We start from the raw sequence: 27,744 nt of genomic DNA on the forward strand, positions 1-27,744 counted from the left end.
ATCACCATCATCAGCAGCAGCAGCAGCAGCAGGACTCGGCCGAGGAGCAGCAGCAGCCAGCCGCACTTCACCTCCTCCACCCCCACCCCAACCAGCAGCGGCTGTTTCCGTACTCAGGCCAGCACACCGGGAGCAGCTACAGCAGGGAGGTCGCGACAGCGAACATTTCATTCTCACAGGTGAGCACACCTTGGCTCGGAGGACACGCTTTCCTCTGCCGTTGTGGCTCGACACGTCGGCTTCAGTCCGCCGGCGGAGGCAGCGTCTCCTGCCGCAGTAACATGTGGGGATGCTGCGACGCTCGACGCTTCCCCCCCCCCTTTTTTTGTTTTTAATCTATCACATTTTAACGACGTTTTCCTCCAAGTTTAGCACGTAGCTTGTGCGTCGAACACGTTTATCTCCGCGGTGTGGACCGGAGGACCTGCTCCGAAGGAGAACTCTCCCCTCCGTAGACTCTACGTTCTCGGTTAGCAGGAGGCTAACCTGAGCGCTAGCCGCCAATAAACGGGGACGATTTCATCCTCATGTGTAAAATAACTGCTGGTGACTGGAGCTCCGGCGGTCACACATCAAGCTCTACAAGGCCACTATTTTTAGAGACGTTTTCACGTGTTATGCAACGTTATTGCCGTTATATTAATATATTGTAAGGTAATACAGTTGATCCGCTGTAAGACTTTCCAGAACTTTCTCCTAATCTGATCGGTGTGTTGTTTCACAAGTTGCTACGTGTCTCTCTCCCCCCCGTCGCCGCGTCTTAGAAGCCTCTTGTTTTCAGTCATTCACAAACTGAAGACAAAATAAAACATTATAATCAGAAACTATATTTCAAATCACGCGTTGCCGTGGTAACGACGTCTTAAGAGACGGGAAGTAAATAACCAGTTTATCACACGCATCTTAATGTTGTTGTTTTTTTATTAAACACTTAAATCAAACTCTGCATCCAACCGTTATTTACTTTGATCTCGTGGCTAATAATCTGATGTTATTCATTTCTATTTTTTGCCACAGATCATTTAAGCCGTTATTACAGATGAAGAAGTGAAAATAACTGAAGGATTTGACTGAAATAGCAAGCGTTGATTGTTTTGTAAGCCAATCTTAAAGAACGGAAATATCTCATACCCACATGAAAAGCTTATTAAATGTTACGTCACATTAAATTGTATTTGTATTACATTTGTTTTGTTGATGTGTCACTTTTGCTTTAGGTCAGTATCAGCTGTGACAGATATTGTGGCTATAATCTCAGACATATATCCCATCACAACAAAAAGTGAATAGTTTTAAACAGTGAGCTATTAAATTTCACAATTATTAATTCACAATTTCATGTTAGTTGTTTTTTCTTTCTGGTACATCCTATTTAAATCTGAATATTTCCTACATTTGTTTAGCTTTCACGGTTGATAAACAAAAGGTTAAATCTAATTTTTAAATGTTCTTTTCCCAATCGACAGTTCACCATTACAAAGACGTAACATACTGTGTCCAACATATTGCATATCTCTGTTTATGTTTATCCGCATGTTCCACCATTGATTGATGACGTATCATTTGAGCTGTTGGTCTTTAAGTTTGTGAACATTTTCTGACATCCAGTCAATAAATGATGGAGAGATGACAGGAACAACAGAGTAACTCAGAATAATGAGTACTTGTTGTGTCTCTCAGCTCCAGAGGAATCATGAAATATGGCGCAGTTAATGGACATTTAAAAAAAAAAATTATATTGTGACTTTTTATTCAATTATCAAACTAACTGCTTATTAGAAATATACTTTCACATTAATCCGTAATAGAATGATTGTTAGTCGCAGCGAAGTGAAGCGCTATGAGGATAAATGAGTGAAATAGTTGACTGATTTATTCTTTCACTGTCAAACAAATGAAACCGGATACAGCAGCATCAGCTGGTGAGAATTAAAAAAAAAAAAAAGTGATACGTCACAAGTCAAACAGTACAAGATATTTAAAGAAAAGCTTAAGAGGTTTTCACAAAGTACATATTGATGGTATTTACCTGTCCCCTGTCATTGACAGGGAAGCTCTTGTGTGCTGTGTGAATACTGCTTTAATGATGTCGATATGGGTCAAAGGAATTTACAATCGTTCAGGGAATCTTTGATGTAATCAATTTTCTTTGACTGCCTAGAAGAGGGGTGGGGGTGGTGGGGTGGGGAGGGGGTGTTCAACCACTTTGCACACTTCCAGCTCTCATGTAGCTTATGATTTTGACAAAGCGTCTTTTTTGGCTGAAGACTGGATTTTGTGATGTTTTTTAACAATAATAATTGTTCTTGTTAACACCTTTTGGGACCTATAAGCAATGTGAAGCTTAAGTCTAGTTAGACTTCATTTGTAACGTCTGGTAAGTCTTCATATATAGTCTGCAGCAGTTTGCGACTGTTGTACAGAAAGTTTCAGCCTCCATTTAGCAAAATAAACGACACACGATTTATTTTCAAAAACCAAAAGGTAGAAATCATGCTTTTATTGAGTGTTCGGCTGATCACCAGATTTCTGAGACGTTCCCAACACTTTGAAAACCTTGAAAGGACTTTCTATTGTTTGTCAGGTTTGACTGGTGGCAGCCTCATTTGTGAGGGAGGGGAGTGAGTGAATCAAAATGTCCTGAGTGTTAACATGCTCTGAGGAGCCAAATGGTACATTGGCAACGTGACACATAGAATTGTCATAATCTGAACTTCAGTTTCATAGTGTGATTGATTGCTGTTTGCCGTGAAAAATACCCGTTGTGTTCTCGACGTGAAAAGTAGATAGTGCTTTGTTTCATATTTTCTCTTCGTACCACTCCTATAGAGGATCAGGTGCCGACTGCATTTCTTTTGTTTTGTGATTGAGTTGAAATTTCCTTACAAATACAAACACACCTTGTGTTGTCTTTAAACTCCTGTTAATTGTGCCCCTTAACATGTGGTAGGTCGTACCCTTCTGCAGCTCTGCTTGTCGGGTTTAGATATTTTATTGTTCCTTAACTATCAAAGTGATCAATGGTTTCCTTACCCAATTAAGACAATGCTCACAGTTCCGAGGAAATTTAATGTTTATCGGATGATAGGAACTTAAAATGCGTTCCCAGTAATATAAACTGCAGATTTCATTGGAACCAGCTTGCGATCATGCGCTTTATAGCACAAACACATCTGTCTTTGCCGCAAATCGTCGTGAGTTCAGGAAAGGGCTTGTTGTATTGAGCTCTTTGCTCTATCAGCTGTGTTTGTCTTCAGTCCTGGATTCTTCCGACTCACTCCCTTTGTTTTTTGTCCACTGCTTATGTCTCCTCTGTGCCACATTTTCACTTGTGTTTCAGTGCACTGAGACACTGACAGAACTACTCCAGCTGACATTTTGTGATTGCAATCACCACATTTATTTAGATTTCTAGTCCTCATTGTGTTTCAGGAGCTTGTCGCTAAAATTCTAAATATATGAAATAAAAGTTGCAAAGAATTTTCAAAAAAAAAAAAAGTGACCTCCATCCTTGATGGTGTCTACAAATATTACCATTATTTTACTGTAAACGTATCGCAAGATGTATGGAAAAGTATTTCAGTTTGTAATTTTAGAGAATTATCTTACTATTATAGTGTTCAATACAATTGTTTTCTTAAGTATTATGACTAACTTAACCACAGTCTTGTTGGACACTGATCGATAAAATACAGACCTTTAGAAGTCACTTCCACTTAATGTGTTTTCATATCGACTCTGTGCTTAAATCTTTGATTTAATGTGTTCATGGCTGCATGTTTAATTCAAATCCCCTCTTGAATCTCGAAGCAGCCAACAGAGCATTGGTATTTATGCACTGTTGCCATATTTACCCAAATCATCAAATATTCACACTCTTTGGGTAAATTGACTAAATTGAAAATGTTTTTAAAGTTCCAGACCTCAAGAAACCACATTAAAAACTGTGGTCATAGTCTAAATAATTCACCAGGAACCCCGTCGACTGACATCTCCGAATTTAGTTCTTATTTGAGCTTCTTGTGCTTTTACAGAGCAAACATTTCTTAATCTCACTCATCTACTGTTACACAACATCACTAAATCTCATTTAGCATGTCAGTGCAGACCAGGAAAAAAGGAAAAAAAAAGCTTGAACAGATGTTTACTTGGGCGAAAGTCTCTGCTCTGAAACTTGCTTTATTTTCTTTACTGTGTTGATGTCCGATGGGAAAGAAGAAGTGCCCAAACATGAACCACTGATGTTGACTTCTCTTCACTGTCAACCTGATCCTGGAAGTATTTGACCTCCTCACTGATGCAGAATAAGAAACTCTCCCCAAGAGGAAGTGAAACTGACGACTTGTGTGATATTTATATGACCTTTAGTCTTTACATCAAGGTCAGATTAGACTGACCCACTAAATTCAGAGAATTCTATGGTTCGTAACTTCTGATCTACCCACATACTGAGAGTCTCTGTATTATGATTTTATTTTTTTAACTTTGACTCGCACCAAGACCCATAGCTACAAATGGCACAAGAAACATTTTATGATTCTGAAGATTGTTTTATACTAAAAACAAAACAAACTTACATTCATCTATTTATCCATCTTCTGTACCACTTTATGTAAATCAGGGTTGTGAGGCCTGGCGCTGATCCAAGCTGACTATGGGTTAGGGATACACCAATCACACACACACACACACACACACACACACACACACACACACACACACACACACACACACACACACACACACACACACACACACACACACACTAAAGAACAATTTGATCAATAATTAACTTATATACCAGCAGTACTACACACTACCAATAAATATTGCAGTTTATTATGTTCAACGATCAGTGTATCATTAATTATTAATGAACGCTGAAATACTCTGACTTCTGTTCTGATACATTTACCAATTTGTTGAATTGTAAAAATTGTTAAAAGAGACAAATGTTTAAACACTGAAATGACTACATGATAAATAGAAATATTCTTGAAGACTGATCAGAGACGGCTGCACAGCATGCTCTCGTTATGGTAGGTCAATAGTACAGTTGTGATTTTGAACAAAACTCCACAAAATGTACTCATTCATTTACGACTATAAAAAAAAAAAAAAAACATTAAAATTTAAACCTCTAAATACCCAGAGATGTGTTGACTGACTTTGAAATGTACTTAAATGTTTTTCTACTGTGGTAAGTCTGTGTCACATAGACCTTGTGTATTACTTGGAACCTGAATTCAACCATTTTCCGTGTATCAAAAGTTTAACATCTTTTGCAGTTTCAACTTAAACCTCCTCAAAAAAAACCCAAGGTTTTCTGTTTGCATCTTTAGAGAAAATCAGATTGTGTGCTTTTAAAGAGACCAGTTAACATTTCTAGCCGCCACCTCTACTTCGCTGATGCATTATTGGATTGGGTGACCTACATCTGTTCTGCTCTCTAAGGCATTGTTCACACCGAGCATAGCAGGACTCCATCTAATCAGGGTTACACACACACACACACACACACACACACACACACACACACACACACACACACACACACACACACACACACACACACACACACACACACACACACACACACACACACTGCACAAAACCACGAGTCACATTTTCAACAGTCACCAGTGTCCATTAGTTCCTGACTGCTGCGGGGAGCTGGTGCTAGCAGAGTGGGTCAGTAATGGCTGAAGTGAGGAGGATAAAGGAGGATACGTGATGAGTCAGGCTAGTGGGTTGTTTATTTTGAAAAAGTGGAAAATGATGGCTTTCTGGGTCACGTCTTCTTATATTTAGATTGTGTTCTATATTAGGAGGTGGAGTAGAAAGAGGAACATTGTAACTTTTGGGTTAAAGACATTTTTAAATCAGTGAACAATATGACAGAAAAAGGTGATAAAATGTCTGGAGGAGGTTTAGACTTACTGCCTCACTCGGGCATCTGAAAGAGAGGGGGTTTGTGTCCGTGCCATGTCCCAAACCAGGAATCACTCACTGGCACTGCCATGTGCCAAATCCCCCCCCCCAACACACACACACACGCAGAAACAATCTAACCGCAAAGGCCACAGGTTATAAATAGCAGACAAACAGGACACAGCGGACCCCGGTAGTGCTCACTGGGTTTGTTTATCATTTAGGAGAGCTAAAATATTGCTCAATCAGGAAAAAAAAAAAAAAATCTTTATTCTGCATTTTTGCCTCCTGACTCACAAGTCGCAATATTGACCTGTCTGGGTTGTTCACATCTTTTTATATGTCAAGAAGGCATATTTGTGTTTCTGCCAATATCTGCTGTCTTGTATTTTATGCCAAGTTTTTAAAGTTGTCCTGGGATCTTGATGATTTATGTACAACCCGGGAGAAGTGACAAGCGATATGTTTTGGAAATTTTTAAAGAAAAATGGTTCCCAATGTTGTAGTTTCATGTTCTGGTTTTCTACCTTAAGAAATCCGACCCTGTTCTCCTTCTCATGTTGTTGAATTTTATTGAAAACATAACCCAGCAAAGGAGGAAGCCTATATGGGGGGAAATTTGGACATTATTTATTAAGTTAGTCAAAGGAGAGTCTAAATAAAGACACGAGGCTGAACGTTGCTGAAGACATCGTGTACTAGATGTTTTGCTAAATATTTTTAGTGTCTTGACCTGTTAACTGTTGAGGGGCAGAGTTCCTTTAGTGTTATGGATTGGATTAGAAGTTGCTGTTGCTGGTCACTCAGAGGCTGTGGTCATATCGATCATGAGTAAACCGATCAACACTTGTCCAATAAAAATCCCCATGTAAGCATCATATTAGATTGACTGATTGAATTTGCTTTAAGACTGGAGGAGGTGGTGTTACCCGGTTCATCTTCCGATCAGAGTCCATGTAACATCATGTCACATTACTGATCAATATTGGAGCTTAAAGGACTTATCAAACACACTGCTCTTTTAATTATCTTCTCCTCCTTGCCGTTTCAAAAGAAATGCATAAAGCTTTATTAGTTGAGCCAACAGATTCGTCTTCAGTCCTGTGGTCTTCTGGGTAAAGCTGGATGTGGGATCATGCGCACAACACATTTCACAAATGGCCAATATCATGGTGCAAAAGCATCATGAATTTGATCCACTGACTGAACTGGGTGATATTCTTAGTGCATTTAAACCTGCTCACTCTCGGGACAATCTAATTCATCAATCGGAAGGAATTAAATCCAATTGACAAAGTAGTAACCACATAAATGTGACCTGCACTTTTCCATATCTAATATCAAGCTTTAACCGTGCTAAAAGACTTTCTATTTCAGTAAAAGCGTTGGCTTTACATTGACAGTGTGCGCATGGAAAAGCAGTATATTTTTGTCTTCATCAACAGGCTTTCTAGTTATGTTAATTAAATTTGACGGGAGCATTGAGTTCAGTGGAAACAACTATGTAAACCTATCAGAATCATCAAGCAGCCAAACTGACATATGACACAAAGCAACAATATTTCACAATTCTCTACTTTCTCTAGTTTTTATTTTTGTATTTGGTGTCATCAAGGTAATAGAACATTGTGCCTCACAAGTTATATGGTAATAATGTGACTTCAAACAGTTGGAGAACGTAGTGAGAGTCAGACGGTTGGTAATTGGTAGTAATTGCATTTGAGGGTTCAGTGGTCTAATATTGCAGATTTTGTACTGCTTTATCAGTTTGTCATTTTCTTACCTTATTTAAACATATTTCTTCTGTTTACCTAATAAATCCTATTCTGATCAGTGTCTGGTGTTTATTTGAGGAAGATGCTTTATCTTCCCAGCTTGGTCCAAGTTATTCTATGTGTCAGGTTGCAATAGGAGATCACTGATACTTTTAATCAGACCTGTTGCATCTTGCTTTTCTAGTTACGTAACTCTATTATGAGGTCTTGTTGCATGAAACGCTTCATCTATGTTGCTAAATCCAAGATTTAAAACGAACACGTTTTCTCTTTTAGCCTTGGGGTGAAGGATGATCACCCAGTTATTATGTAATTTTACTTGGCTCGTATTAGCTTAGCCGTCCTCTTCCCACCATTTCTATTTCCGTGCAGTTGATTACATTGTTGGATATTTCCACCCTTTTTAATGCCATTGCCCCCTCCCCTCCCCTTTTCAAACGAACCCCTCTCTCGTGTGCAACGGCGTCGTTGTCATTGCACGTGGCTGCGCTCCTTGCTGGGCTTTATCTCATTGAGCTTACATGTCTTAACAGAACTTAACTTTTTCCAGGGGCCAGACGACGGACCGTCAGCAAAAGGCAGCACCTACCGAGACACACACACACACACAAAGACAGAGCCATGATGGAATACTATCAGACGTTAGGAGTCCAGAAAAATGCGACGCAAGAGGACATCAAAAAAGCGTAAGTGCCCTTAAGTGTTTTCTGCTCTGTTTACCCCTCACGTTGTCAAGCGCTGGCCACTCGGTGGGTGTAATAGTATAATTATATCCTCCTTTGGCAATGAAAACTGACACAAGGACAGAGAGCAGAGGGACGACTGCAATGCATAAAGTTTCCACTCTTCTTCCTGTAACCTTGCTCCCTTCACATACCTTCCCTCTTCACTCAACCACCATGACTTACAGCCACCCACCATTTCTAGTTAATCTGGCTTCCTCACCGCTTTGCCAATTGCAGAGCTTGTTTTGACCTGTGAAGAGGTTAATGTTAATCCAAAGATTTTACACTTGAGCTGAGAACAAACATTGGCCTGGAAGAAATTAAGAATCGTTAGCCACTTGCACTGAAATACATTCATGGGAAACACCTACCCCCTTATGGCGTTGCTGCTAAAGAAAAGTACTTAACAAATTGTAGTTTCTTTTTTCTGGTTGGATCTGAAGTAATCAGCACAAGTATAACTTCAGCCTGAAAGCCATTGTGCAATGAATTCAATAAAACTAGTGACAATTGTTGATGAAAGTTGGCCCAAAAGCATAGCACAAGAAATCCTGGGTATATCTGTCTGTAAACTAATGTGAATCGAAACCTTGTAACTAGTTACTTCTCTGTTATGTGGATTACCATCAGAAAATGTACTCAAACAATTTTCCCACTCAGGATGAGTTAAAATGGTTTTGATTCATAAACTTTTATCATGCTCAAACTGCAGGCTAAAATCTCTTCTGTGCCAGGTCAAAGGTTGTGAAACATCAAAGAGCAAGGTTCCAGGTTCGATTCCCATCTGCCTGTCTACATGCTGAAGTGTCCTTCAGACACTGAACCCAAACTGCCTGGGAGAATGCAGTGTGAGAGTGAGTGGCTGGTGGTGGTCGGAGGGGCCGAGGGTGCAGATTGGCAGCCTAACGTCCGCCGGTCTACCTCAGGGCAGCTGACCACCATTGAGTATGACATGAATGAATAATGCAATGTAAAGCGTCTTTGAATATAATGTGTTATTATTTAATCATTACAAGCGTGTGATTATTTTTTGTGTCATAAAAAAAAAAAAATTAATTGCCGCAGAAAAGCCAAGGACTTGTTTATCTTGTTTGGTGGTTAAGTTGTAGGGTTAAATTACCTCCGGCAACTCAAGTGTTGATACTAAGCTCACAGGGTCTTTGGATTGACGCTTTTCCCGCTTGCTTACATAGTTGAGACTACAAAGACTGGCATGTTACACAGTTATCAGCCATATTGCATTGTTTCACTTATTGTGGCCAGCTGATCTGTGTGCCGCTTTAGGCAGCAAGATAATGTCACAGGTTACAACAGACATGTTGACTACAAAGACCATTCCTCAAAACCCTGTGTGGGGCTCAATCCCTGGATTGTGTGGAGCTGTTGTTTCCACCCGGCCCTTGTCTTGTCCACCGTCTGTATTATTCTGTTGCTGCTGGACTTAAACACAAACAGCTGATGCAGCGGGAGCTGCTGTGTGAGGCCGATGCTGCTCGTCAGTGCAGTCCAGGCTGGCCTTGTTCGTCTGTGTGCCCATGTATTTGGTGTAGTCATGGTTGCGCCCTAAAAAAAGACCAGTATGTGGATATGTGTTTCTGATGGGAGGTGTTTGTTACCCATAAGGAGAATTTACACCAAACCGTTCCAGGGACTTTCTAATTGTAACCATCTCTTTGAAAGGTCCCCCTGAACTACAAGGACAGAGGTGTACACTCGTCCCGCGTGCTTCAAAACACTGTCATTTTGCACAATCCCAGATAAAGTGACGATATCTAAAGCTGTAGCTTGAAATATGTGGTCGTACATAAAAGTCAGAGGGATCTATGGATGGCTCTTGTCACAGTCGTATGACCACAGACAACCTGGGATAGTCTTCTCACAGTTTCTGAAAGTCGAACTACGTCATACAAAGCTACTGCTGCTCCGAATTGTACACATTCATTTTGTTACTGAGGCGTTCATATACATTTTCCTGAGTTGGGTAAGAAGTTTTTACTACTGGATACATTGGATTTTAAACATAGTAATTTGTTATATTCATGTGCCACTTTTCTACATCGCCACAGGGAAAGAAAGGGAGGAAGAAATGACCTACTACTGAGCCAAAACTAAAAAGATCTGAAGGTTTCCTTCAGTCCAAACGTGCAGTATAAAGGTCACGATTCCACAACTTCTGGGAACGGCTCAAAAGTTCTTTTAGCCTGGATGTGCAAACTAAATATTGTGACCTCTCACCTGTGTAACCACAACTGCCTGGTATATACTGTGTTTGCCTTTATTGTGTTCTACAACTAATGGACGCGTGTGACATTTGTGCCTCAGCTACAGAAAACTGGCATTGAAGTGGCATCCAGACAAGAACCCAGACAACAAGGAGGAAGCAGAGAAAAAGTTCAAGGAGCTGTCAGAGGCATATGAAGTTCTCTCAGACGGTAAGAAATGGATGTTTCTTTCAAGGCAAAAAGCAAGGCTTTTTTATTTTTTTTGCGTCAAAAATTGTGTTGACTGTATTATTTTTTGTATAAGTTTTTGCTGTTGTCAACACACTGAAGTCGTGTCTACTAATAACAAAATAGTACTTGAATTGGTTGAAATGCTAATTCGACAGCTCTAAGTAGAATCAATCATTTTATCAGTGATGGATAAAATTCCACAACTTCAATGTTTTTGTGTCCCTCTCAGTGTGTGTCTGGTACTAGACACTCGCAATAAAAAGGGAAATTTTGAACCCACATTTTGTTTTTCATATATTTTTCTTTCGTGTAAAGAATGAGAATATTGGCCTGAGGGTACTTATTATTTGACACTTGACGTGTGTAACATTATATCAGGCTCGGCTTCGTACCACACAGTCACATGCTGACTTTGCATTTTCAAGTATTTACATGACACAATGTCAGGCTTGTTTGGCTGGACCGTGTAGGTCTTCAAGTATCACGCGAACATCCTTCGTGGTGGGTTGACTTTGACTTTCCGTTTGTCACTTGAAGTGAGACACACTGCGCTCTGTGTTGGGATCGGTGGGATTTTGTTCAGGATTGTGCTCCTGAGTAATGTAGGGAAATGTTGTGGTTTTAATGCAGTGATTTATAGCGGGGGTTTAAGAGACGAGGCTTGTGCATTATTGGCCCAAGTACAGTTATGAATGGAATGAAACTGTTTAATTTTTCTATCTTGAATTTTTGTGAAATGACTCTTTTCTTAAAGTGAAAAGAGTTTCGTTGAAAGCTGGAGACAATATTCCACCGTGAACAGTGACGCATCGGAGACAATATTCTGACGCTGATTTGTATTTTGCACTCGAAATGCTTTTATGGTCCTGAATGAGCTTGATAATACCAGATAAGACATATAACTTTAACTTTCGATGTACTTTTTTTTGTTTTACTACTCGTTTATTGTCTCGGTCCATCCTAACGTCTGACTCTCTCTGTTCCAGAGAACAAGAGGAATACTTATGACCGATACGGCAAAGAAGGCCTCTCAGGATTGGGCGGAGGAGGAGGTAAGGAGGCCACTTTAAAAATCACACAGCTTTCTTTTTTTTTGCGCACGAAAACACTGACGAGATTCAAACATCAAGTCTATGAAATCACAGTGAGGATTAAAAAACAAGATTATATTCAATCTGAGAACATCTGATCTGTTTAAGTGCAACCAGCTTGTATTCTTATGGACACAACTTGTAATGGGAGCTGTGCTTGCAGCGTTATCTCTGATAAAGTTACAGATTACAGACAGAAAGAAAGCATAGCTTATTGACCCTTTTTTCTTCTTCTTTTTTTTTTTTTTATCTCTCCCCTTTAATGATTCACAGGAGGCCATTACGATCACTTCGGCGGAGGCAGTTTCACATTCCGTAATCCCGAGGACGTTTTCAGGGAATTCTTTGGTGGCAGAGATCCTTTTGCAGATCTTTTTGGTAGGTCCTGTCTCCTTCCTGTTTGTGCCCTTCACGCCTGTGCTGGTGAGATGTGCTGTCATAAGAAGAGAAAACGGGGGGTGAACATGTCACGTGTTGCCCGCATGCAAAAGACAAGAGCTTTGCAGTTCCATTGTACAAAAAAAAAATATGAAAATGCACAGAGATGTAGAGAAAAGTTTGTTCAGTTTATTCCAGCCTGCTCATTAGCTGAGCAGAGGTTCCGCTGTGTGGGGATATGGAAGGTGAAGAGCTCGACTCAGGAGGTCTCCTGTTAAGCCCGGCGCTAACACCCCACAGGCACTACACACTGTTCACCTCAGGAGGCGTTCTTACACTTAAATGTCACACGCAGGATAACACTGCTGGTTGTCAACTCTCGGTGCAAGCTGTTTACAGCGATTTAAACCTCGTTATTTGGGGAACTTTCTTCTGGCGTATTGCTTTTGATCAGTTCTGAGGGCATAATAGTAGAAACTTATTTCGGCCCATGGAAAGTGCTTCAGCTAACATCTAGCGAGAGCTAGGAAAAGTAAGTGGGCACACTTAAGTAGATGTCCGAATACTTGTGTTTATAAAAAAAAAAGAAAGAAAAAATTATGCTGATTTTGGCTTTTCGAATAATTAAAAGGAGAAAGATAAGAAACTTTATGAAGGACGTCTCTGCAGCCGTTTCTGTTCTCCGAGCTGATAACTTTAAACATAACTTCAAGTGTAACGCATGAATGAGGAATGTGTGGCGGCTCTGAATCTGCTTTGTCATTATTGTTGTCTTTTTGATTTCCGGACATCGTGGCTCCGAGTTTCCCTGTCACCGTTTTCACATTCAATAAGCAAATCATTCCGGAGTCAAATCTCCCCCTCCTCCGTTTTATCTGGTAATGCCTTTCACAGTGAGTCTCTCTGCACCTTTCATGCATGAAAAGCACCGATGGATTCACAGAGGGATTATGTTGTCGGTGTGGAAGTGTCTTATCTTTTTGAGTTTCAGACAGGCTTGATGTTTGGAAGGTGCACAGTGATGCAATAAAACAAACTAAAATTGACGCTAAAGCAGTGAATCTGGTAACGTGAAGCATCTTTGAATGTTTTGAAAAGTTTTGTATCAATACTTCTTTTCTTTCTGTTTCTGGGTCTTGTTCTTTTTCTGCATCATTCTCATCTCTTCTGTGCTGTTCTTCTCACCCCTCTACTTCATCTTCTTTTCATTTTTCTCCTTGTTTTCCCTCCTCTTTCTTGTTCGCCTCCTTCTTGTCCTCACAAAGCACAACTGTAAAGCAAATGGAGGAAGTCAAATTTAAAAAAATCTGAATCAAATGGTGACAATTTAAAGGTAAATGGGGGGAAAGTCAATATTTAAGGATATAAATAAACTATTTTGTTTCAGCCAGTGTGGTAAAATATTGTTTTAGTCATACACAATTTGTTGTTATGATTGTTAACAGACTTTCTGTCAATATCCTGAAGAGATTTTGTTCTCAGCTGTAGTTTCCACCAGAGTACAAAATGCTGTCAGTGCTTTGGCCCGGAGCTGCTCCTTTGCTGATGTGACGGCGCCTTTTGGTGTATTGTGTCGGTAGCTCCATCAGATGTATTCTACTAAAACAGATTTTATGCCTGTCCTGGGTTGTCTGGGTTCAGCAAAAGGCTGATTGGAAGGCATGTGCAGTTCACCCCGTGTAGCTCTAAATATGGAGCTCAGACGCAGGCAGCGGATGGATTTGAGCGTCGACATCACTCAACTGGAATGCTTTCAAAAATAGCTTCCGTATTAAAACAAAAGCAGATGTAATAACGTGTGTGTGAGTGCACATAAAACATGGGTATAATCCAATATCTTGACCGTGGTTGTGCGACGCAGACTGTGTGAAAAATCCTCAGTCTAAATTGGTGGAGTTGTTAGTTTGGGGATTCCAAACAGGAAACGGTGCTGGAACTGTTTCAAATGTCTGAGTGGAGCATTTAGGAACATGTAATATTGTTGTGCTTATTAGTGCGAATAAGACAAAGTGTTGAAGCACAGCTGCTGTTGTTTACTCTTTTCAGTAAACAGTGAGAGTAAAAAAGAAAAGGTGGAGCCGTAAAACTGTCGGCACCACTGAACAGAAGACTAAAGTTCAACTTCTATTTTGACTGCGGGCAACCTTATTCAAGCTCATTGGCATGCAACTCAATACATCACTTCACCCGTCTTGTCGTCTTCCTGTCAGCAGGATAGAAAAAGTTTTGCCTTCGTTAAACATTCAGTTTTCCTGTCTTCTTATTTATTTTTTTAATCTGAAAAATGAGTGAAAGAGGGAGCAGATGCTTTTTAAAGCCTCTCTCCAGCAGCTGGTGGCAGTGAGCAGCAGCTGGTCTGGTGGATCTGTCACTCAGCCACCTCAGAGCCTCCAGCAGACTGGGGCGTGGGGGTCTGGGGGGGGGGGGGGGGGTCTTCCAAGAACAGCAAGTGAAGTTAAAGCTGACGTCAGCAGACTGTTTTTCACTCTCTTCACTAGAGAGACAGCAGGAGTTCAACCAAACTTTTTCACATTGCTTACTTGCGTCACGTTTTTCTCATCATTTGTACGTCATAGCTGACGTATAAATTAATTAACTGACCGACAAATGTACCTTACTCAGCTTGACGACACTAAGTCATCTCCCTTTTTCGTGACAGCCTTCTTTGATCTGCAAACATTACAGTGACAATATTCTTGTTTTCTGGATTGGATTTTGCCCAGATTGGGAACCACTGGTCAAAGTGACGAGCTGGTTTACCCTTTACTCAACCAACAACTGCAGACGATCTCAATGTCCCATGTTCGTCTTGTTGAAGGGACCAATGTGATGCTTATTTAACCTACATGTGCACTGTAACGCTGGTGTGGCACATTCTTTGCTTTTTTTCCTTTTTAAAAAAAAAAATAAAAAAAAATGCACTTTTAACAACTCTTTAAAAGCTGTGCCAGAGCCCATGAGCATAACGGCTTTCTTCAGCAATATCTCAGCTTACCTTGCAGCTCTTTTTCATCTCTACAACTGAGCTGTAAATCTTCATACATGTTCACTGAAGTGTTTGAACAGTGTTGCTCAGCACTTCCACTTTCCTGTCTCCTTCTCTGCCCTTTGTCTTCCTGGCAGCTTTCTTAGAGCCCAGTTGCCTCCTCTAAGGTCTTCTTCGAGCTAAATGGACTGTAACACACTTGTAACTGCGTTCGGAGGACGGTTTTATTTTAAGCTTCCTGTCAGAGGGAAGAAGCGAAGCTCTCCTTGCTGCTACATCAGAACAATCAAGGTTGAAGGAAGAGTCGTCTTTAATCTGGCCCTTTCCTATCATGTGACTCAGATTGGCAGAATACAATTAGTACTGTGTCCACAGGGGCTCCGGGGATGTGGAGAACCGGCTGCTTCTCTGTCATTTCAGGGTTAAGATTGCTTTAGAAATGACTGGCTGTGGCTCTGGCAGCTCCTATCAGTTTCCCTCTCCTATCAGGTGCTTCCCTCTTTTAGAAGCAGCCAATGATGTTTGCTAAAGCAACATAGTGCCTCACTGCCCCAACTATCTGATGGGTAAACAACCAAAAAACAGAATTTGAAAAGGAATGATAAGTGTTTAAAAACGAAGTAAACATTTGTGTGACGTTTCCTAACCGATTGGTTTAAAGCAAGGGTTGAACATTTGATCTTGAGTAGGATGAAGCGTCACTTTTTAGCAGGATCAACGATAAACAATCACATCTTCAAATGTTTTCATTCTTTACTCCGATACAGAAAATACTTTAAGTACTAAGTACTTTGGAGGTCAGTGGGTCAGGAGCCGCTTTATTTGTGATCAATAAAAAAACCTGAATTTCTTCTTTAGAAGCAGTTTGATTACAGTTTATCAGTTATGATAGGGTGGAGTGTCATCAGCAAATTTGACTGTGGTGTTGCTGGGGTGGATGTCGGCGGGAGTGGGAGGGGGCGGAGTACACCTCCCTGTGGGGTGCCTATGTTCAGATTCAAGGAGCTCAAGTGATATATTTTCTCTTTTCAAATGTGAGACCTGACGAAACTGTGCACAATTGAGACAGCTGCGATTCCCTTTGCAGCCGACGACCCCTTCGATGATTTCTTCGGAGGCAGCCGCAGTCGTCAGCGGGGAGCGAGCCGGAACAGGATGGGCGGCGGCTCGCTCTTTGGTTTCGGTAGCTTTCCAGCATTTGGACCCAGTTTCTCAGGCTTCGATTCAGGTTTGTGAATTTCAACCAGTCAAAGTGGATACATACTTTGCAAAAGCAGAACAAAGTTAGTTCTGATCACAAAGTTTCACACACAAGAGTCCACATGGTTTACGTTTGAAACTTTTTCTTGGACTCTGACAGGTTTTAACACATTTGGAGATATGGGTGGAGGAGGATTTACCTCCTTCTCCTCGTCTTTTGGTGGCGGCGGCGGCGGCGGTGGCAGAGGAGGAGGAGGAGGAGGAGGAGGAGGAGGAGGAGGAATGGGCAACTTCAAATCTGTGTCGACCTCCACCAAATTCATCAACGGCAGAAAAATCACCACAAAACGGTACCTTGAATGTCGAGAAATCCTCCTTCAGTCTGGCCTGTATCATCAAAGTGACTGCTCATTGGCCTCTTCTCTCATTCTGTCCGTCTCAGGATCGTGGAGAACGGCCAGGAGCGGGTGGAGGTGGTGGAGGACGGTCAGTTAAAGTCTCTAACAGTCAATGGTAAGGAGCAGCAACTAAGACTGGATAACAAGTAGATTTGGTCTCCATTGAATTTTGTTGCCTGGAAAAAACTCTGGCAGTCCGTCTCTCCCCTCTGTCCTTCTGCATCTCATTCCCAAAGAACAATTTCTCTCATTTTAGCTTAGCTGTGACGGAGGCCAGAGACGTTCTCACAGTACTTGTATATTTGTATTTATTCCATTATGTTTCGGGGGGGGGGGGGGACCAGCTTGCTGGGTTCGTTCTGTTTCGTTCTGTTTCGTTCTTTTTTCCCCCCCAAAGTAACTGAGTTGTACTTTTAACTTCTGCTATAAGCACAACGCTGGGTACATGCTTTATATCTTCTCTTAAGGGTGAATATTGTGTCTGTTGTAGCAGGAAAATACGATGCTGTAGATTTGACTTCCGCATGTCACGCTCCTTTAGTTTGACTGATTTAACAAGTGAATGAGAAATGCTTGATCATCTCACCCTAATGTTTTTAACTTGAACTCCGCCTCGCTAACCTGTCCCCATGTTCATGCGTGTGTATTAAGAATGTCATTGATTAATAAATAAACGATAACAATATGCTTTTTTTCTTTCTACTTTTGTTTGTGTACTTGTAAATAACCCAACGTTTGGTTTGTTTATGCATGACTGCTGATTCAAGGAGGCTGCTTTGTTTTGGTTTTCACTGTAATGGATCAACAAATTAAACTTTATGAAACCCTCAACACCTTGCACTGTTACCGGACACACAGGGGATTTTATTTTTTATTTTTTTTTCAGTCTTTGTACAAAGAAAAGAACAAAGCCGAACCAATAAAAGTGCAGATTTCGGTCAATAAATGTATGGAATCCTCCTGGAAGTGCTGCAGCAGTCACCTGGTGTCTGTGTGGTGTTTCTTTTGGCTTGAGTGGCTTTTTATCATCTCACCGTGTGTGTGTTGGGGGGGTCTGCTTGTGCCTGATCACAGTTTAAACCTGCTTCACACAACAGCAATCAGCTGCTTGGTTTGTACACTCGCTACCCGTCATACGACTCACTGTGTGCCTTAACCTACTAATTCCTCGGTGACGGTGGCTCATTCACGACTCGGTCACCGAGACTGAAGAAGACGAGGAATGTGTGAGGATTCACTGGATTATTCTGTCCTTTAGGAAATCTTAAGGGAAGCACACTCGGTCCTCATCTAAAACACATCTTTCCTCAAACCCTCAGGTGTTTTGTTTTTTTCCCCCTTTTCCTGTGTGGTAGGTATGCGTTGCCTTCCCGAACCAGGTGAAAATGAAACCACACCCACCTCCCGGATTCCTGCAGTCTTCATCATGCTTCTTATTTCTCTCGCTGCCCCTCCCATCTTGAACACTTGTGAAAGATTGTAAATGTGCTGATCATTGACTGTGGCTGAATATGCTCTCAATCTGAGCCTCAGTTTTACAGAGACACTCCATTTGGAACTATTAAACACCCCCCAAAGAGAAAGAAATGACAGATTGGTTGGAGATGCTCATATTGGGTCCTCTATGTGATTGCGGTTGGCCCCAGAGGTCACTGTGCACAGAGAGGAGTGTGTGTGTTTCTAGAGGAATGTGCTCAGGGCTAGTTTATTTACACAAGCCCCACTGCATATTTTAGTGAGGGGGGGGGGGGGGAATAAGGGCAGGGTGAGGCCTTCACTGAGGCACCATGAGAGCAGCAACTCTGACAATAGTGAAGGTCAAACTGTTGCCAGTGTTCCAGTGACGTGAAGGACGCCTCGTCTGCCGTTTGACTTGCTCAGTCCCTTCATTTTCTGTCCAGCTCTGCTGATTGAAGCTGCGGCTGCGCAGTCCTGTTGCTAGGTGACGCTGCAGCGCTGCTCCAATCTGTTTCTTACCAAGCCTGAGCCCTCTGCCTCTCATACGTGTGTGTGTGTGTGTGTGTGTGTGTGTGTGTGTATACCGAGTATTATCTGAGAGAGGAGTTACTGCACCGCATGATAAAAACAAATGTGTTACTATTCACCCTTTTTCTTAATTTACTGTCCGTGTTCTATTCGACTCGAGCTCTTGAAACGAATTCACACAAAGACCAGCAGAGGATGTGCACCTGCGAGTGTTGCAGGCGCAAGATCAGTGTTTATAGTGCAACAGCGCCCTCTCCTGGAGAAACAGGTTACTCTCATTAATGTTCTCATTATTATAGTCCAGTTGGCAGAGGAACACAGACACAGAAGGTGATAAGCAGTGTTTTGCAAGTTTCTGAAAAATAGCAATTAAGAATTACTTCTTCAACTTGTTTCTTTGGAAAATATCTTCAAAATCACCCCCCTGTGTTCGGCTTCACTGAACAATGTGCTCATGCTGTAGCGGCATTACTGTAGGGGTTGATGTGACACATTAGCTGTCTGCCAGCCGTTGCATCAGATATCCAGGGCGGATCCCAAACTGCGGTCTGGGGGCACCAGAGATTAGAGAAGTACCAACATGCAGATATCAGCAGACATGTCTTATAGAAGCTATAAGCTCATGTTTATAGAGAGCCATGAACTCATCACAGGTGGAACACAAACTTTACTATACTACACTCTGCTGTGTTTAAAGTTCCATCTTCTGAAGATTAAAACCTTTTTTAATGGCCCGTTAGCTGTTCCTTCCGAATCTCCGTTGAACCAAACGTTTAAGAATGGTACAAACTTTAATGCGGAGGAAATGTTCATGTTGGTTTACTCCGTCCTTCGTCTTCAGAGGTCTAATGAGCCATAACCCAAAAGTAAATTAACTGAGATCACATGATTCAGAAGCTAAGACATGTATTTGTTCAGAATTATTCAGAAAAAAACCCCAATAAAACATTATTCACGTTTAAAACTCCACTTTGTTTTGGAAACCATGTTTCTGGATAATTGACCAAGATGTCATTAGAGTTTGATTAATTCCGCAATGTTTTTTTTTTTCTTTCTTTTTTCTTTTTACAGAACACACACACACACACACACACACACACACACACACACACACACACACACACACACACACACACACACACACACACACACACACACACACACACACACACACACAAACAAGATCAATTCCGAAATGTTTAATCACTTTCTGCAAACACCAGAAGAAAAGAGGAAAGGTTTTTCTGGTGACACAATACCATTTAATATCATTTGCACAGTGCTGTGACTGTTACATTTAGATATTCTGCTATTTACTTATAAACAGTTGACTAATCTTTCAAATGGGTTCAACTGTTGTAGAACTTCATGTGAACATAATGAATCATCTATGATATACTGAAATACTGAAAGCCATCAGCTTCACCACAGGCATAACAATAAAGCAAGTTTTTCCTGATTTTTTCTTTTAAACTAGAAGCAACAATTAAAATGTTAAAAATGCTCACATCTTTTTTTTTTTTTTTGGCTTATTTCTTATGAATAAATAAAAAAAAACCCTGACAAAACAATTAGGTTTTAAAGGATCCAGTTCAACCGTCAAATAATGTCGCGCAGAAGTGAGAATAAAAGGCCTCTAATGCATGCTCAGTATAAGCAGGATGTTAAAATAATAGTTACGTGTATTAATTAAATATATTTCTGTCTCTGTGAGAGAGATACTGATTCTACTAATATAATGTGCCCTTTCCTGCTTTGACCTGCATTGTTTGGTGTTTTGCCAAACATTTACAGTAAATGTGTGCATGCGTCCACTAGATGTCACTGTTTGGAAACAGATGACTGTATGACATAATTTGACCGAATGATGATTTCTTTAAGGACTCAAACCAATAATCTTACATTAATCCCTAAACCAATAGTACACATGCAGGCCAAGTGTTAACACCTGATTATTTGAATTTGAAAAGTTGCATTTTAGTCGAATCAAGCATCAAAACATTTAATCTACCTGGCAACACACTTTTCGTGGATCATAACAGGATAAAATCCGCTTTTATTTGTGCAGACGGCCCCACTAAAGCTTGTTCAATAAAGTCTGGCCCCTTCGTCCCCTCCATCCGTTTCCTCCAATATGACACAGGACCGTGATTTCCTGTCCCAGAGTTTCTTCATGTTATGAAAGATGGCTTCCTGTTGGCTGGATGCAGCATCCGGTTTTAATCTCCCTCTGCCTGTCCCTCCTCCGCCTCGTCCTCTTGACAGCTTAGCAGCAAAACCTCGGCTCGGCTCGGCGCCGCCGGCCACTTTATGAGCGATGGCAAAGATAAGCTGCCAGTTTCTCTTTGGCTGTGTCTGAGCATGGACGCAGGCTGTATCTGTGTGTGCTCAGCAGAGTCTCATCAGCACCACAGCAGATGTCTTGAACCCGGGGAAGGTGGACAGTTGAAAATAATCTGCTCCACAGTTGTAGTTGTCATGTAGGGTTAGCCTCTCTCTGAGCTGTGATTTATTCGGGGGATTCCTCGTCGGCAACCAAAGCTCCAACCGGCTGCAAAGCCTGTCACACATAAAGTTTATGTCCAAGTGTGTTCAGGTGTTAACCCGTGTGTGTGTGCGTGTGTGTGTGTGCGTTCTGCATTTTTGTCCAAACCAGAGCTCTTCTATACTGTTTAACTAAACTAAAGGTCATAGGGCACCGCAGCTGATCCCAGCGTGGTGGAAGACCGGATACACGGTGGACAAATGCTCACACACATACACACACACACACATTCAGGTAAACAGCCATGAGAAATTAAGTCACCAATTTACCTCAAATGCATATTTGTGGACAACGAAAGGAAACCTCATTACTTGGAGAAAACCAACACACACACACACACACACGGAAAATCATGCAAAAGACAAAAAGGCACCAAACTGGGGACGTTCTCACTGTGAGTTGAGACTAATCCACCACTGTGGAGCCGAGACCGCAGGGTGAAACTCAATTTACCTCAGAGGCCACGTAAAGACCGATCTTATCTAAAGTAGGCCACTCCAGTAAAATATAGCCATAATAATAAATTTGAAAACTCCTTTTTAGCGCAAAGAAGTACATTAAAAATAGAGAACATTTTCAAAACAACCTGAAATTCCCTATTAGAAAGTGTTTCTCCTCAGACTCAAACCTGTTGCTTCTCAGAACACAGGACTTCATGCCCGTCTTCACCACCTCACACTCTTATTGTGGATTTATTACTCATGTGATTCCAGTGGCGCGCTGTCACTGCAGCATCTCGCTCCAATCGGATGTTAAATTCTGAGACTCTGAGTGGTGTCATGTCTGATAATCCTGCTAAAACAGAGCAACTCCCTGTGGATGGATGAGGGACAGCAGCTATTTTAACCCTTCAAAGGACATTCATTAAAAACTGTGTAGTGTCAGACTTTGATCATTTAAACTTAAGCGTTAACAGACTTATCTGCCATTTACACTTGATGAAACCAGACACCACTGATCTAATCTTAAATCTAACGTTTTCCCCGTCTCTAACCTAAAAGCTCCAAAATTGGCTAAATTCAATACAAATGTAACTCAAAGTAAAGTAATATTTGTAAAGAAAGTAATCTAAGTTTAAATAACTGAAAACATTGAGCTTACTGGTTTAATGTTTCCCTTACTTTGCTCAGGGTTTAAAGAAAAAGTTTATTCTATTTAAATGTTAAACGCATCAATGAAGAGAATTGACGATGGAGAAAAGAAGTTGGTGCAACTCTGCACAAATAAACACCGAATGGTATGTATCTCAATGTGCAGTTTTACAGTTTGATCAATGTACAGTTATTAGTTTATATACAATACAAATATAATAATATATACAATTTACAGTTATTAGGATATAAGTTTTGCCACCCTTGGTCTCGGGACACTGTGGTTTTTACCATGTAAACGCAGGATTGTTCAGCCTGGAGAAAAGTGACGGGGACCCTCAAGACAATCTCTGCACATGAAAGCATCAAATCGAGTCTCTGATCCAGAAAATAAAACGCCACCCCGATGAAATCTCATTATCATCAATGCTCTTTGATATTGTTTTTCTCTTGAATAATTAACTGGTGATGGATTATGGAAGTTGATAGCAGACGGAGTCTTATCACCCAGGTAACTGGACCTGTAATAGATGCAAATATTGATCGTGGGAGTAAAAGAGGCTGGATTGGAACAAAGCACACAACCTTGAAGTCACAAGCATTTCAGCCTAATCCAGCCATCTAACTCCACCTGATAGGATCACAAAATGAATGCAGGTTGGGATTAGTTTTTTTTTTAACCCCTTCCCCCTCCAGCTGCAGCCGTGAGAACACAACCACCAATTGTCCTGTTGGTCTGGTGGTCCGCAGGGGACCGGTGTCTCCTTGTGGGGTCAGCTCTGGTGTTAAAAAGCAGCTCTGTTTTAAAAAAAACAACTTGATTTTCAGTGTCTTGAAGAACAAAATCTGAGGAATACATCTGAGAAAAGGAAGTTGTGGGCTGAGAGAGTGTGAATTACCTAAAATATTCAGACTTTTTTCAGGAATAAGAAACTTTTGTGAAATTACTCAGCTGATTTCAAGCTTAACACAATCAGACAAAGGGAACCGGCGCTCGGGTCAAAACGGGGTGACCTGCTGTAATGAGAAGCCCGTTCAAAGAAAATTAAAATCAAGTGACGTCTTTGTTGGACTTGTCTTTGATTGCCTCAAACCCCTCGAGCTCCACCTGAAAGACTCGAAGATCTCCCGCTAGAAATACACAGTCTAAAGTCACACGGGAGACCAGGAGGAGGTGCTGAGCACGGTGTGTGCACCCCGAGGTGCTGGTACAGGTGCAGCACGCAGTGGAGGAGAGTTCACTCTGCAGACTCCTGATGTGCTCGTGACCGGACACTTGCAGGGATGTTTGAAACGCTGGCGTAGGTCCTCTCCTATAAATGGGACCAGGTTGAGCACGACGAGCATCTGGCCTCCTTTCTTCTCCTCTCCACTGCTTTAATTACACAACACAATGGCGATGAGATCTGCCTGTAATCTCCCAGCATAATAAGCCCCCCACCCCCACCCCCACCCCACCTCCACACCCGTACCCTGCCTGCCACTAATTCAATATAAATGTAAATTACTTAGAGAAAAGAATAACCAAATCTCATTTTATTTACATGACTAATCACAATAAAGTCGGGCAGATGAAATATGAATGAAATATATGTTTGGCTTTTGAAAGGCAAGGTGCAGGGTCCGTGCAGCCGGAGGCTCTCTTTGAACCTCTTGTTTTATATCATCTTTGTTGTTTCTTCCTGGTTACATCAATATACCTTTTGGACTCATGCTCAACTTGCCGTAATAGATGTGTGTATCTATTTTTTCCTGTCTGATTGTCTCCACACTGCCAAGAGCATCGGGAGGCAATATGTTTTCCCTTCAGCTGCCTTATTTTCTTTTCTTTTCTTTTTTTTTTTTTTTTTGCACCAAACGTCTCATGTCAAAAGGCTTAAATTCACAGAGGCTACATGGAAAAGGGGTGGAAAAAAGTGTTTATTTGAGCGCCTCAGGCGATGCATCCAGACAGAGCGAATGCGAGGTGTGATTCATTCCCACTCTGGTCCGCTTGCACCCGCAGACATCACAAACGAAGAGCCCCTGGAGGAGGAGTTTCGTCGCCGCAGACAGAACGCTTTACCCGGCTTCGGCCTGCACCAGCGCTACCTGAGGAGCTCGGCCCAAAACCCCACCGAGGAAGAGGAGGAGCTGGGCCTGCAGAGCCTAACGAGAGGTCCGCCCACTCGCCACCGCCGGGCTGATTAATTACCAGCAAGCAGAGACCCCCCCCCCCCCCCACGCCCCGCGACCCCCCCTCGCTTTAAAGAGTAGAGTCCTAATAAGCGCGGCTAATGGCCTGCTTTTGTGTCTGACGGCCACACAAAGCACAGCGACAAAGAGCGGCATGTTTGATTGGCAGATGTAAACACAGAGGACAGAGATGTTCATTAGGCAGCTCTGTTCTATGTCGCAGTAACGACCAGAGGTCACCGTCCGCCCTCTGTTTTCCTTCACGGGGTCAGGAAGTCAGACACAAAAGCCGAGCAATTATCTGCGACGCACAGTCTCTGAGCACTTTATAATAGCCGCTTCCTGAGCTAAGGAGGGCACCTTTAATTTCACTGTGCAAAGCTTCTGCCGGGCTGCAAACAAAGGCCCTAATTCTGGTTCTGAGATAATGATGCAAACTAGTCAAATATGTGCCCTCAGAGAGGAGAGTGCTTTTAAATTACTGCTGCTTACTGACCTCAAGAGGTTGGAATATGAGAAAAAAAAAATGATACCATGTTCTCAAAATGTCACCCTTAACTTTAGAAGCAAAGTGTCCAAATGTCTATTTGTTTGATCATTAGTATTTCTTTCTATAAAACCCTCACGGTGTTGCCCAACGTCTCGCATCGCAAATTCAAACATTGTAACAGTAGTCATACTTGGAAGTCATTTCCAATACTCTTTTCACCTCAGTTGGAGCGATGGCCCAGAGACAACATGTTTTTATCAAAACTGCTTATAATGTAGTGCCTTTAGACATAAATAGAGCTAAAAACACACTGGTTCATTCTATGATACTAATGATTGTTTTTTCTTTTGAAGGACACTTGGACCCAAAGAGGAAGAAACTGTGGCTAAAGGAAGCAGAGTCCAAAAAGAAAAGAGCTCCTCGACTTTACAATCGGTTCGGTGGACTCGGCACCTTTTTTTAAGCACTTAAGATGCATACGCATCTGTTTGACAGGAGCGCCAGTGATCACATGTGGCATTAGTTCATCTTTGCTTTGTGTCGGAGGCCCCGCTGCCGCTCCGTATCTCCTCCTCTCTATCAGCCGCAGAACAAAACGCAGCTCACGCCTGCTTTCGTGGGCCGAACAGAGACGTCACTTCACCGCTTGGTTTTCCCAAAGACACATTTCAGCAGCGAACCTGTTGTTATTGCGGTATTTATTGTGGAAGGGCCCTGTGCATGTACAGCCAGCATTCAGAACTCAAATTAATCTCTTATCGTTGAACTTTTCTACTTTTTACAGCATGCTTTTGAAAGAGTGTTCTTGTGTTTGAAAGGCTTTAGATGGAGGCAGGAGTTATCGTAGCAGCCTGGTTTCCAATAAACATGAAAATCACTGCAGCCCCACTGTACGGCGTGTGCGAATACGCGAAGGCCGCACTATTCACTGAATCCTCCTTTCACGCCACACAAGGAGGTAGAGGCGACACCGGGGAATGTGAGGGTAAAACAGATCCAACTCACACAAGAGTTTCATTCATCATCCTACAGGGACGTTTAATAACACCCTCTACTGTTTTACCTCCACTTTGTGGAGGTGAAAAGTCACTGTCATCAGCTTGTTTTATCGCAGGGCTCTTTGGATCGAGTAGTTTCGGCAACATGTTAACTTGATTGGGTGTTTTTGTAAAAGATTGAAATGAAACGACAGTTTTTCCTTGTCTGGTTTGTCCTTGACAGATTGTTCTCAAGATGAGTGGGAGTGAAAATGAGGAAAAGTTCATATTTCTTTATGGACTCTTACTATTAAATACTCAAAGAAAACCCTGTCCCTCGATTGTGTGGTCCAACATATGTATGTATATGTTAGCATCAAGTCTGCAGTCCTGGACAGCAACCAATGGAATTGTTTGCTTTATTGTTGTGGCTTATAAGATCGGTCACAAACAACAACATCTTCATAAAAGAGCACCACTTGACTTTTAACACCAAATGACTACAGCTGAACTAAGCTGCGAAGAGGAAAGGGTGAAAGCTTCAAGCATGACCATTGGGATATCTACTGCTTTGGTGGTTTAAAGAAAGAAAGAAAAAAAAAAAGTTTTGTATTGATTTGTTAACCAAATACTTTGTTTTAAGTATTACAAAAAAAAATGTGACCAATCGCTGTGAACATCAGCTGTTTTCATCGCTCCTACTTTCAATTATATTTGGTAATTATCTTTAGACGTTAATGGAGGGCAGGTTTATGTGTGATTCGCTGGTTTCATGTGGAACAGTAAACATTTTTACCACAGCAAACTGAATTTATAAACTATTATAAAAAACAAACCCCTGATACTGGCCATCTGTTAGCAGCCAAGATTGAATTTGAATTAACCAGAGGGGCAAGAAACTAAATCAAAAAATGAGCAGAACGACATTAAAGGGCCAACTTAACACAAAGAATAGAGAATGAGAAGTGAAATCTGAAATAAGATGACTGAGCTGCTCAGCTCACAACACATTTTTATATAAACTGTGAAAGTAAGAAAACAACTATTAAAACTTTAGTGTCATGAAGTCCTGAGCTGAGTAAGAAATAACTTATTGAGTTACTGAACCTTCATCTCCGAGTTAAAAATCAAACTTCTTAGGCGTCAAAGTATAAATAATACCGAAACTGAGTCAATTCAAAGATTAACAGTTGGTTAATTTGTCAGAACAATTGAAGTCACTCAGCAGTGTCTGTTTCAAGCATTAATATGTAAAGTGTTAGTCCTGTTGAAGTACAAAGAACAGAGAGGAATAACTTAAAAACAAGTAACAACAACAACAACAATTGTAAAACAAGTTTCATAGTCATTAAAAAAAAAAACACCGCTTGATCGTTGCAAAACATAATATTGTTGAAAAGCGCCGCGTTTTCCTCGGTGCCTGAACAAAGAGTCCAACTCCTCACATTCTACCCTGTTTGTGAGGTGAACAGTGGCTTCTGGTTCAACATGAAAATATGCTTTTACATCCACCTGATGTGCCGCTGCACACTGCTGCTGATTT

At 41.4% G+C, this 27,744-nt stretch overlaps 1 protein-coding gene across 2 annotated transcripts; it reads left to right on the forward strand.

Annotated features, from left to right (window-relative positions):
* dnajb6b (DnaJ heat shock protein family (Hsp40) member B6b) lies at positions 1–27,551 on the forward strand. Of its 2 annotated transcripts, none has more exons than XM_080489430.1 (10): positions 1–179; positions 8,257–8,392; positions 10,754–10,863; positions 11,871–11,936; positions 12,249–12,353; positions 16,427–16,567; positions 16,700–16,889; positions 16,982–17,052; positions 24,565–24,717; positions 25,578–27,551. In XM_080489430.1, exons 2-10 carry the CDS (start codon positions 8,328–8,330, stop codon positions 25,685–25,687), a joined length of 1,011 nt encoding a protein of 336 aa, XP_080345556.1. In that variant the 5' UTR covers positions 1–179; positions 8,257–8,327; the 3' UTR covers positions 25,688–27,551. The 2 variants fall into 2 exon arrangements, with proteins under 2 accessions (XP_080345556.1, XP_080345557.1); XM_080489431.1 differs by having other exon boundaries at positions 10–179; positions 16,427–16,571; positions 16,785–16,889; positions 25,578–26,782.
* Positions 27,552–27,744: the final 193 nt, after the last annotated feature.

The sequence above is a fragment of the Lipophrys pholis genome (assembly GCF_963383615.2).
Source record: "Lipophrys pholis genome assembly, chromosome: 20".
In the NCBI taxonomy this organism is placed as follows: Eukaryota; Metazoa; Chordata; class Actinopteri; order Blenniiformes; family Blenniidae; genus Lipophrys; species Lipophrys pholis.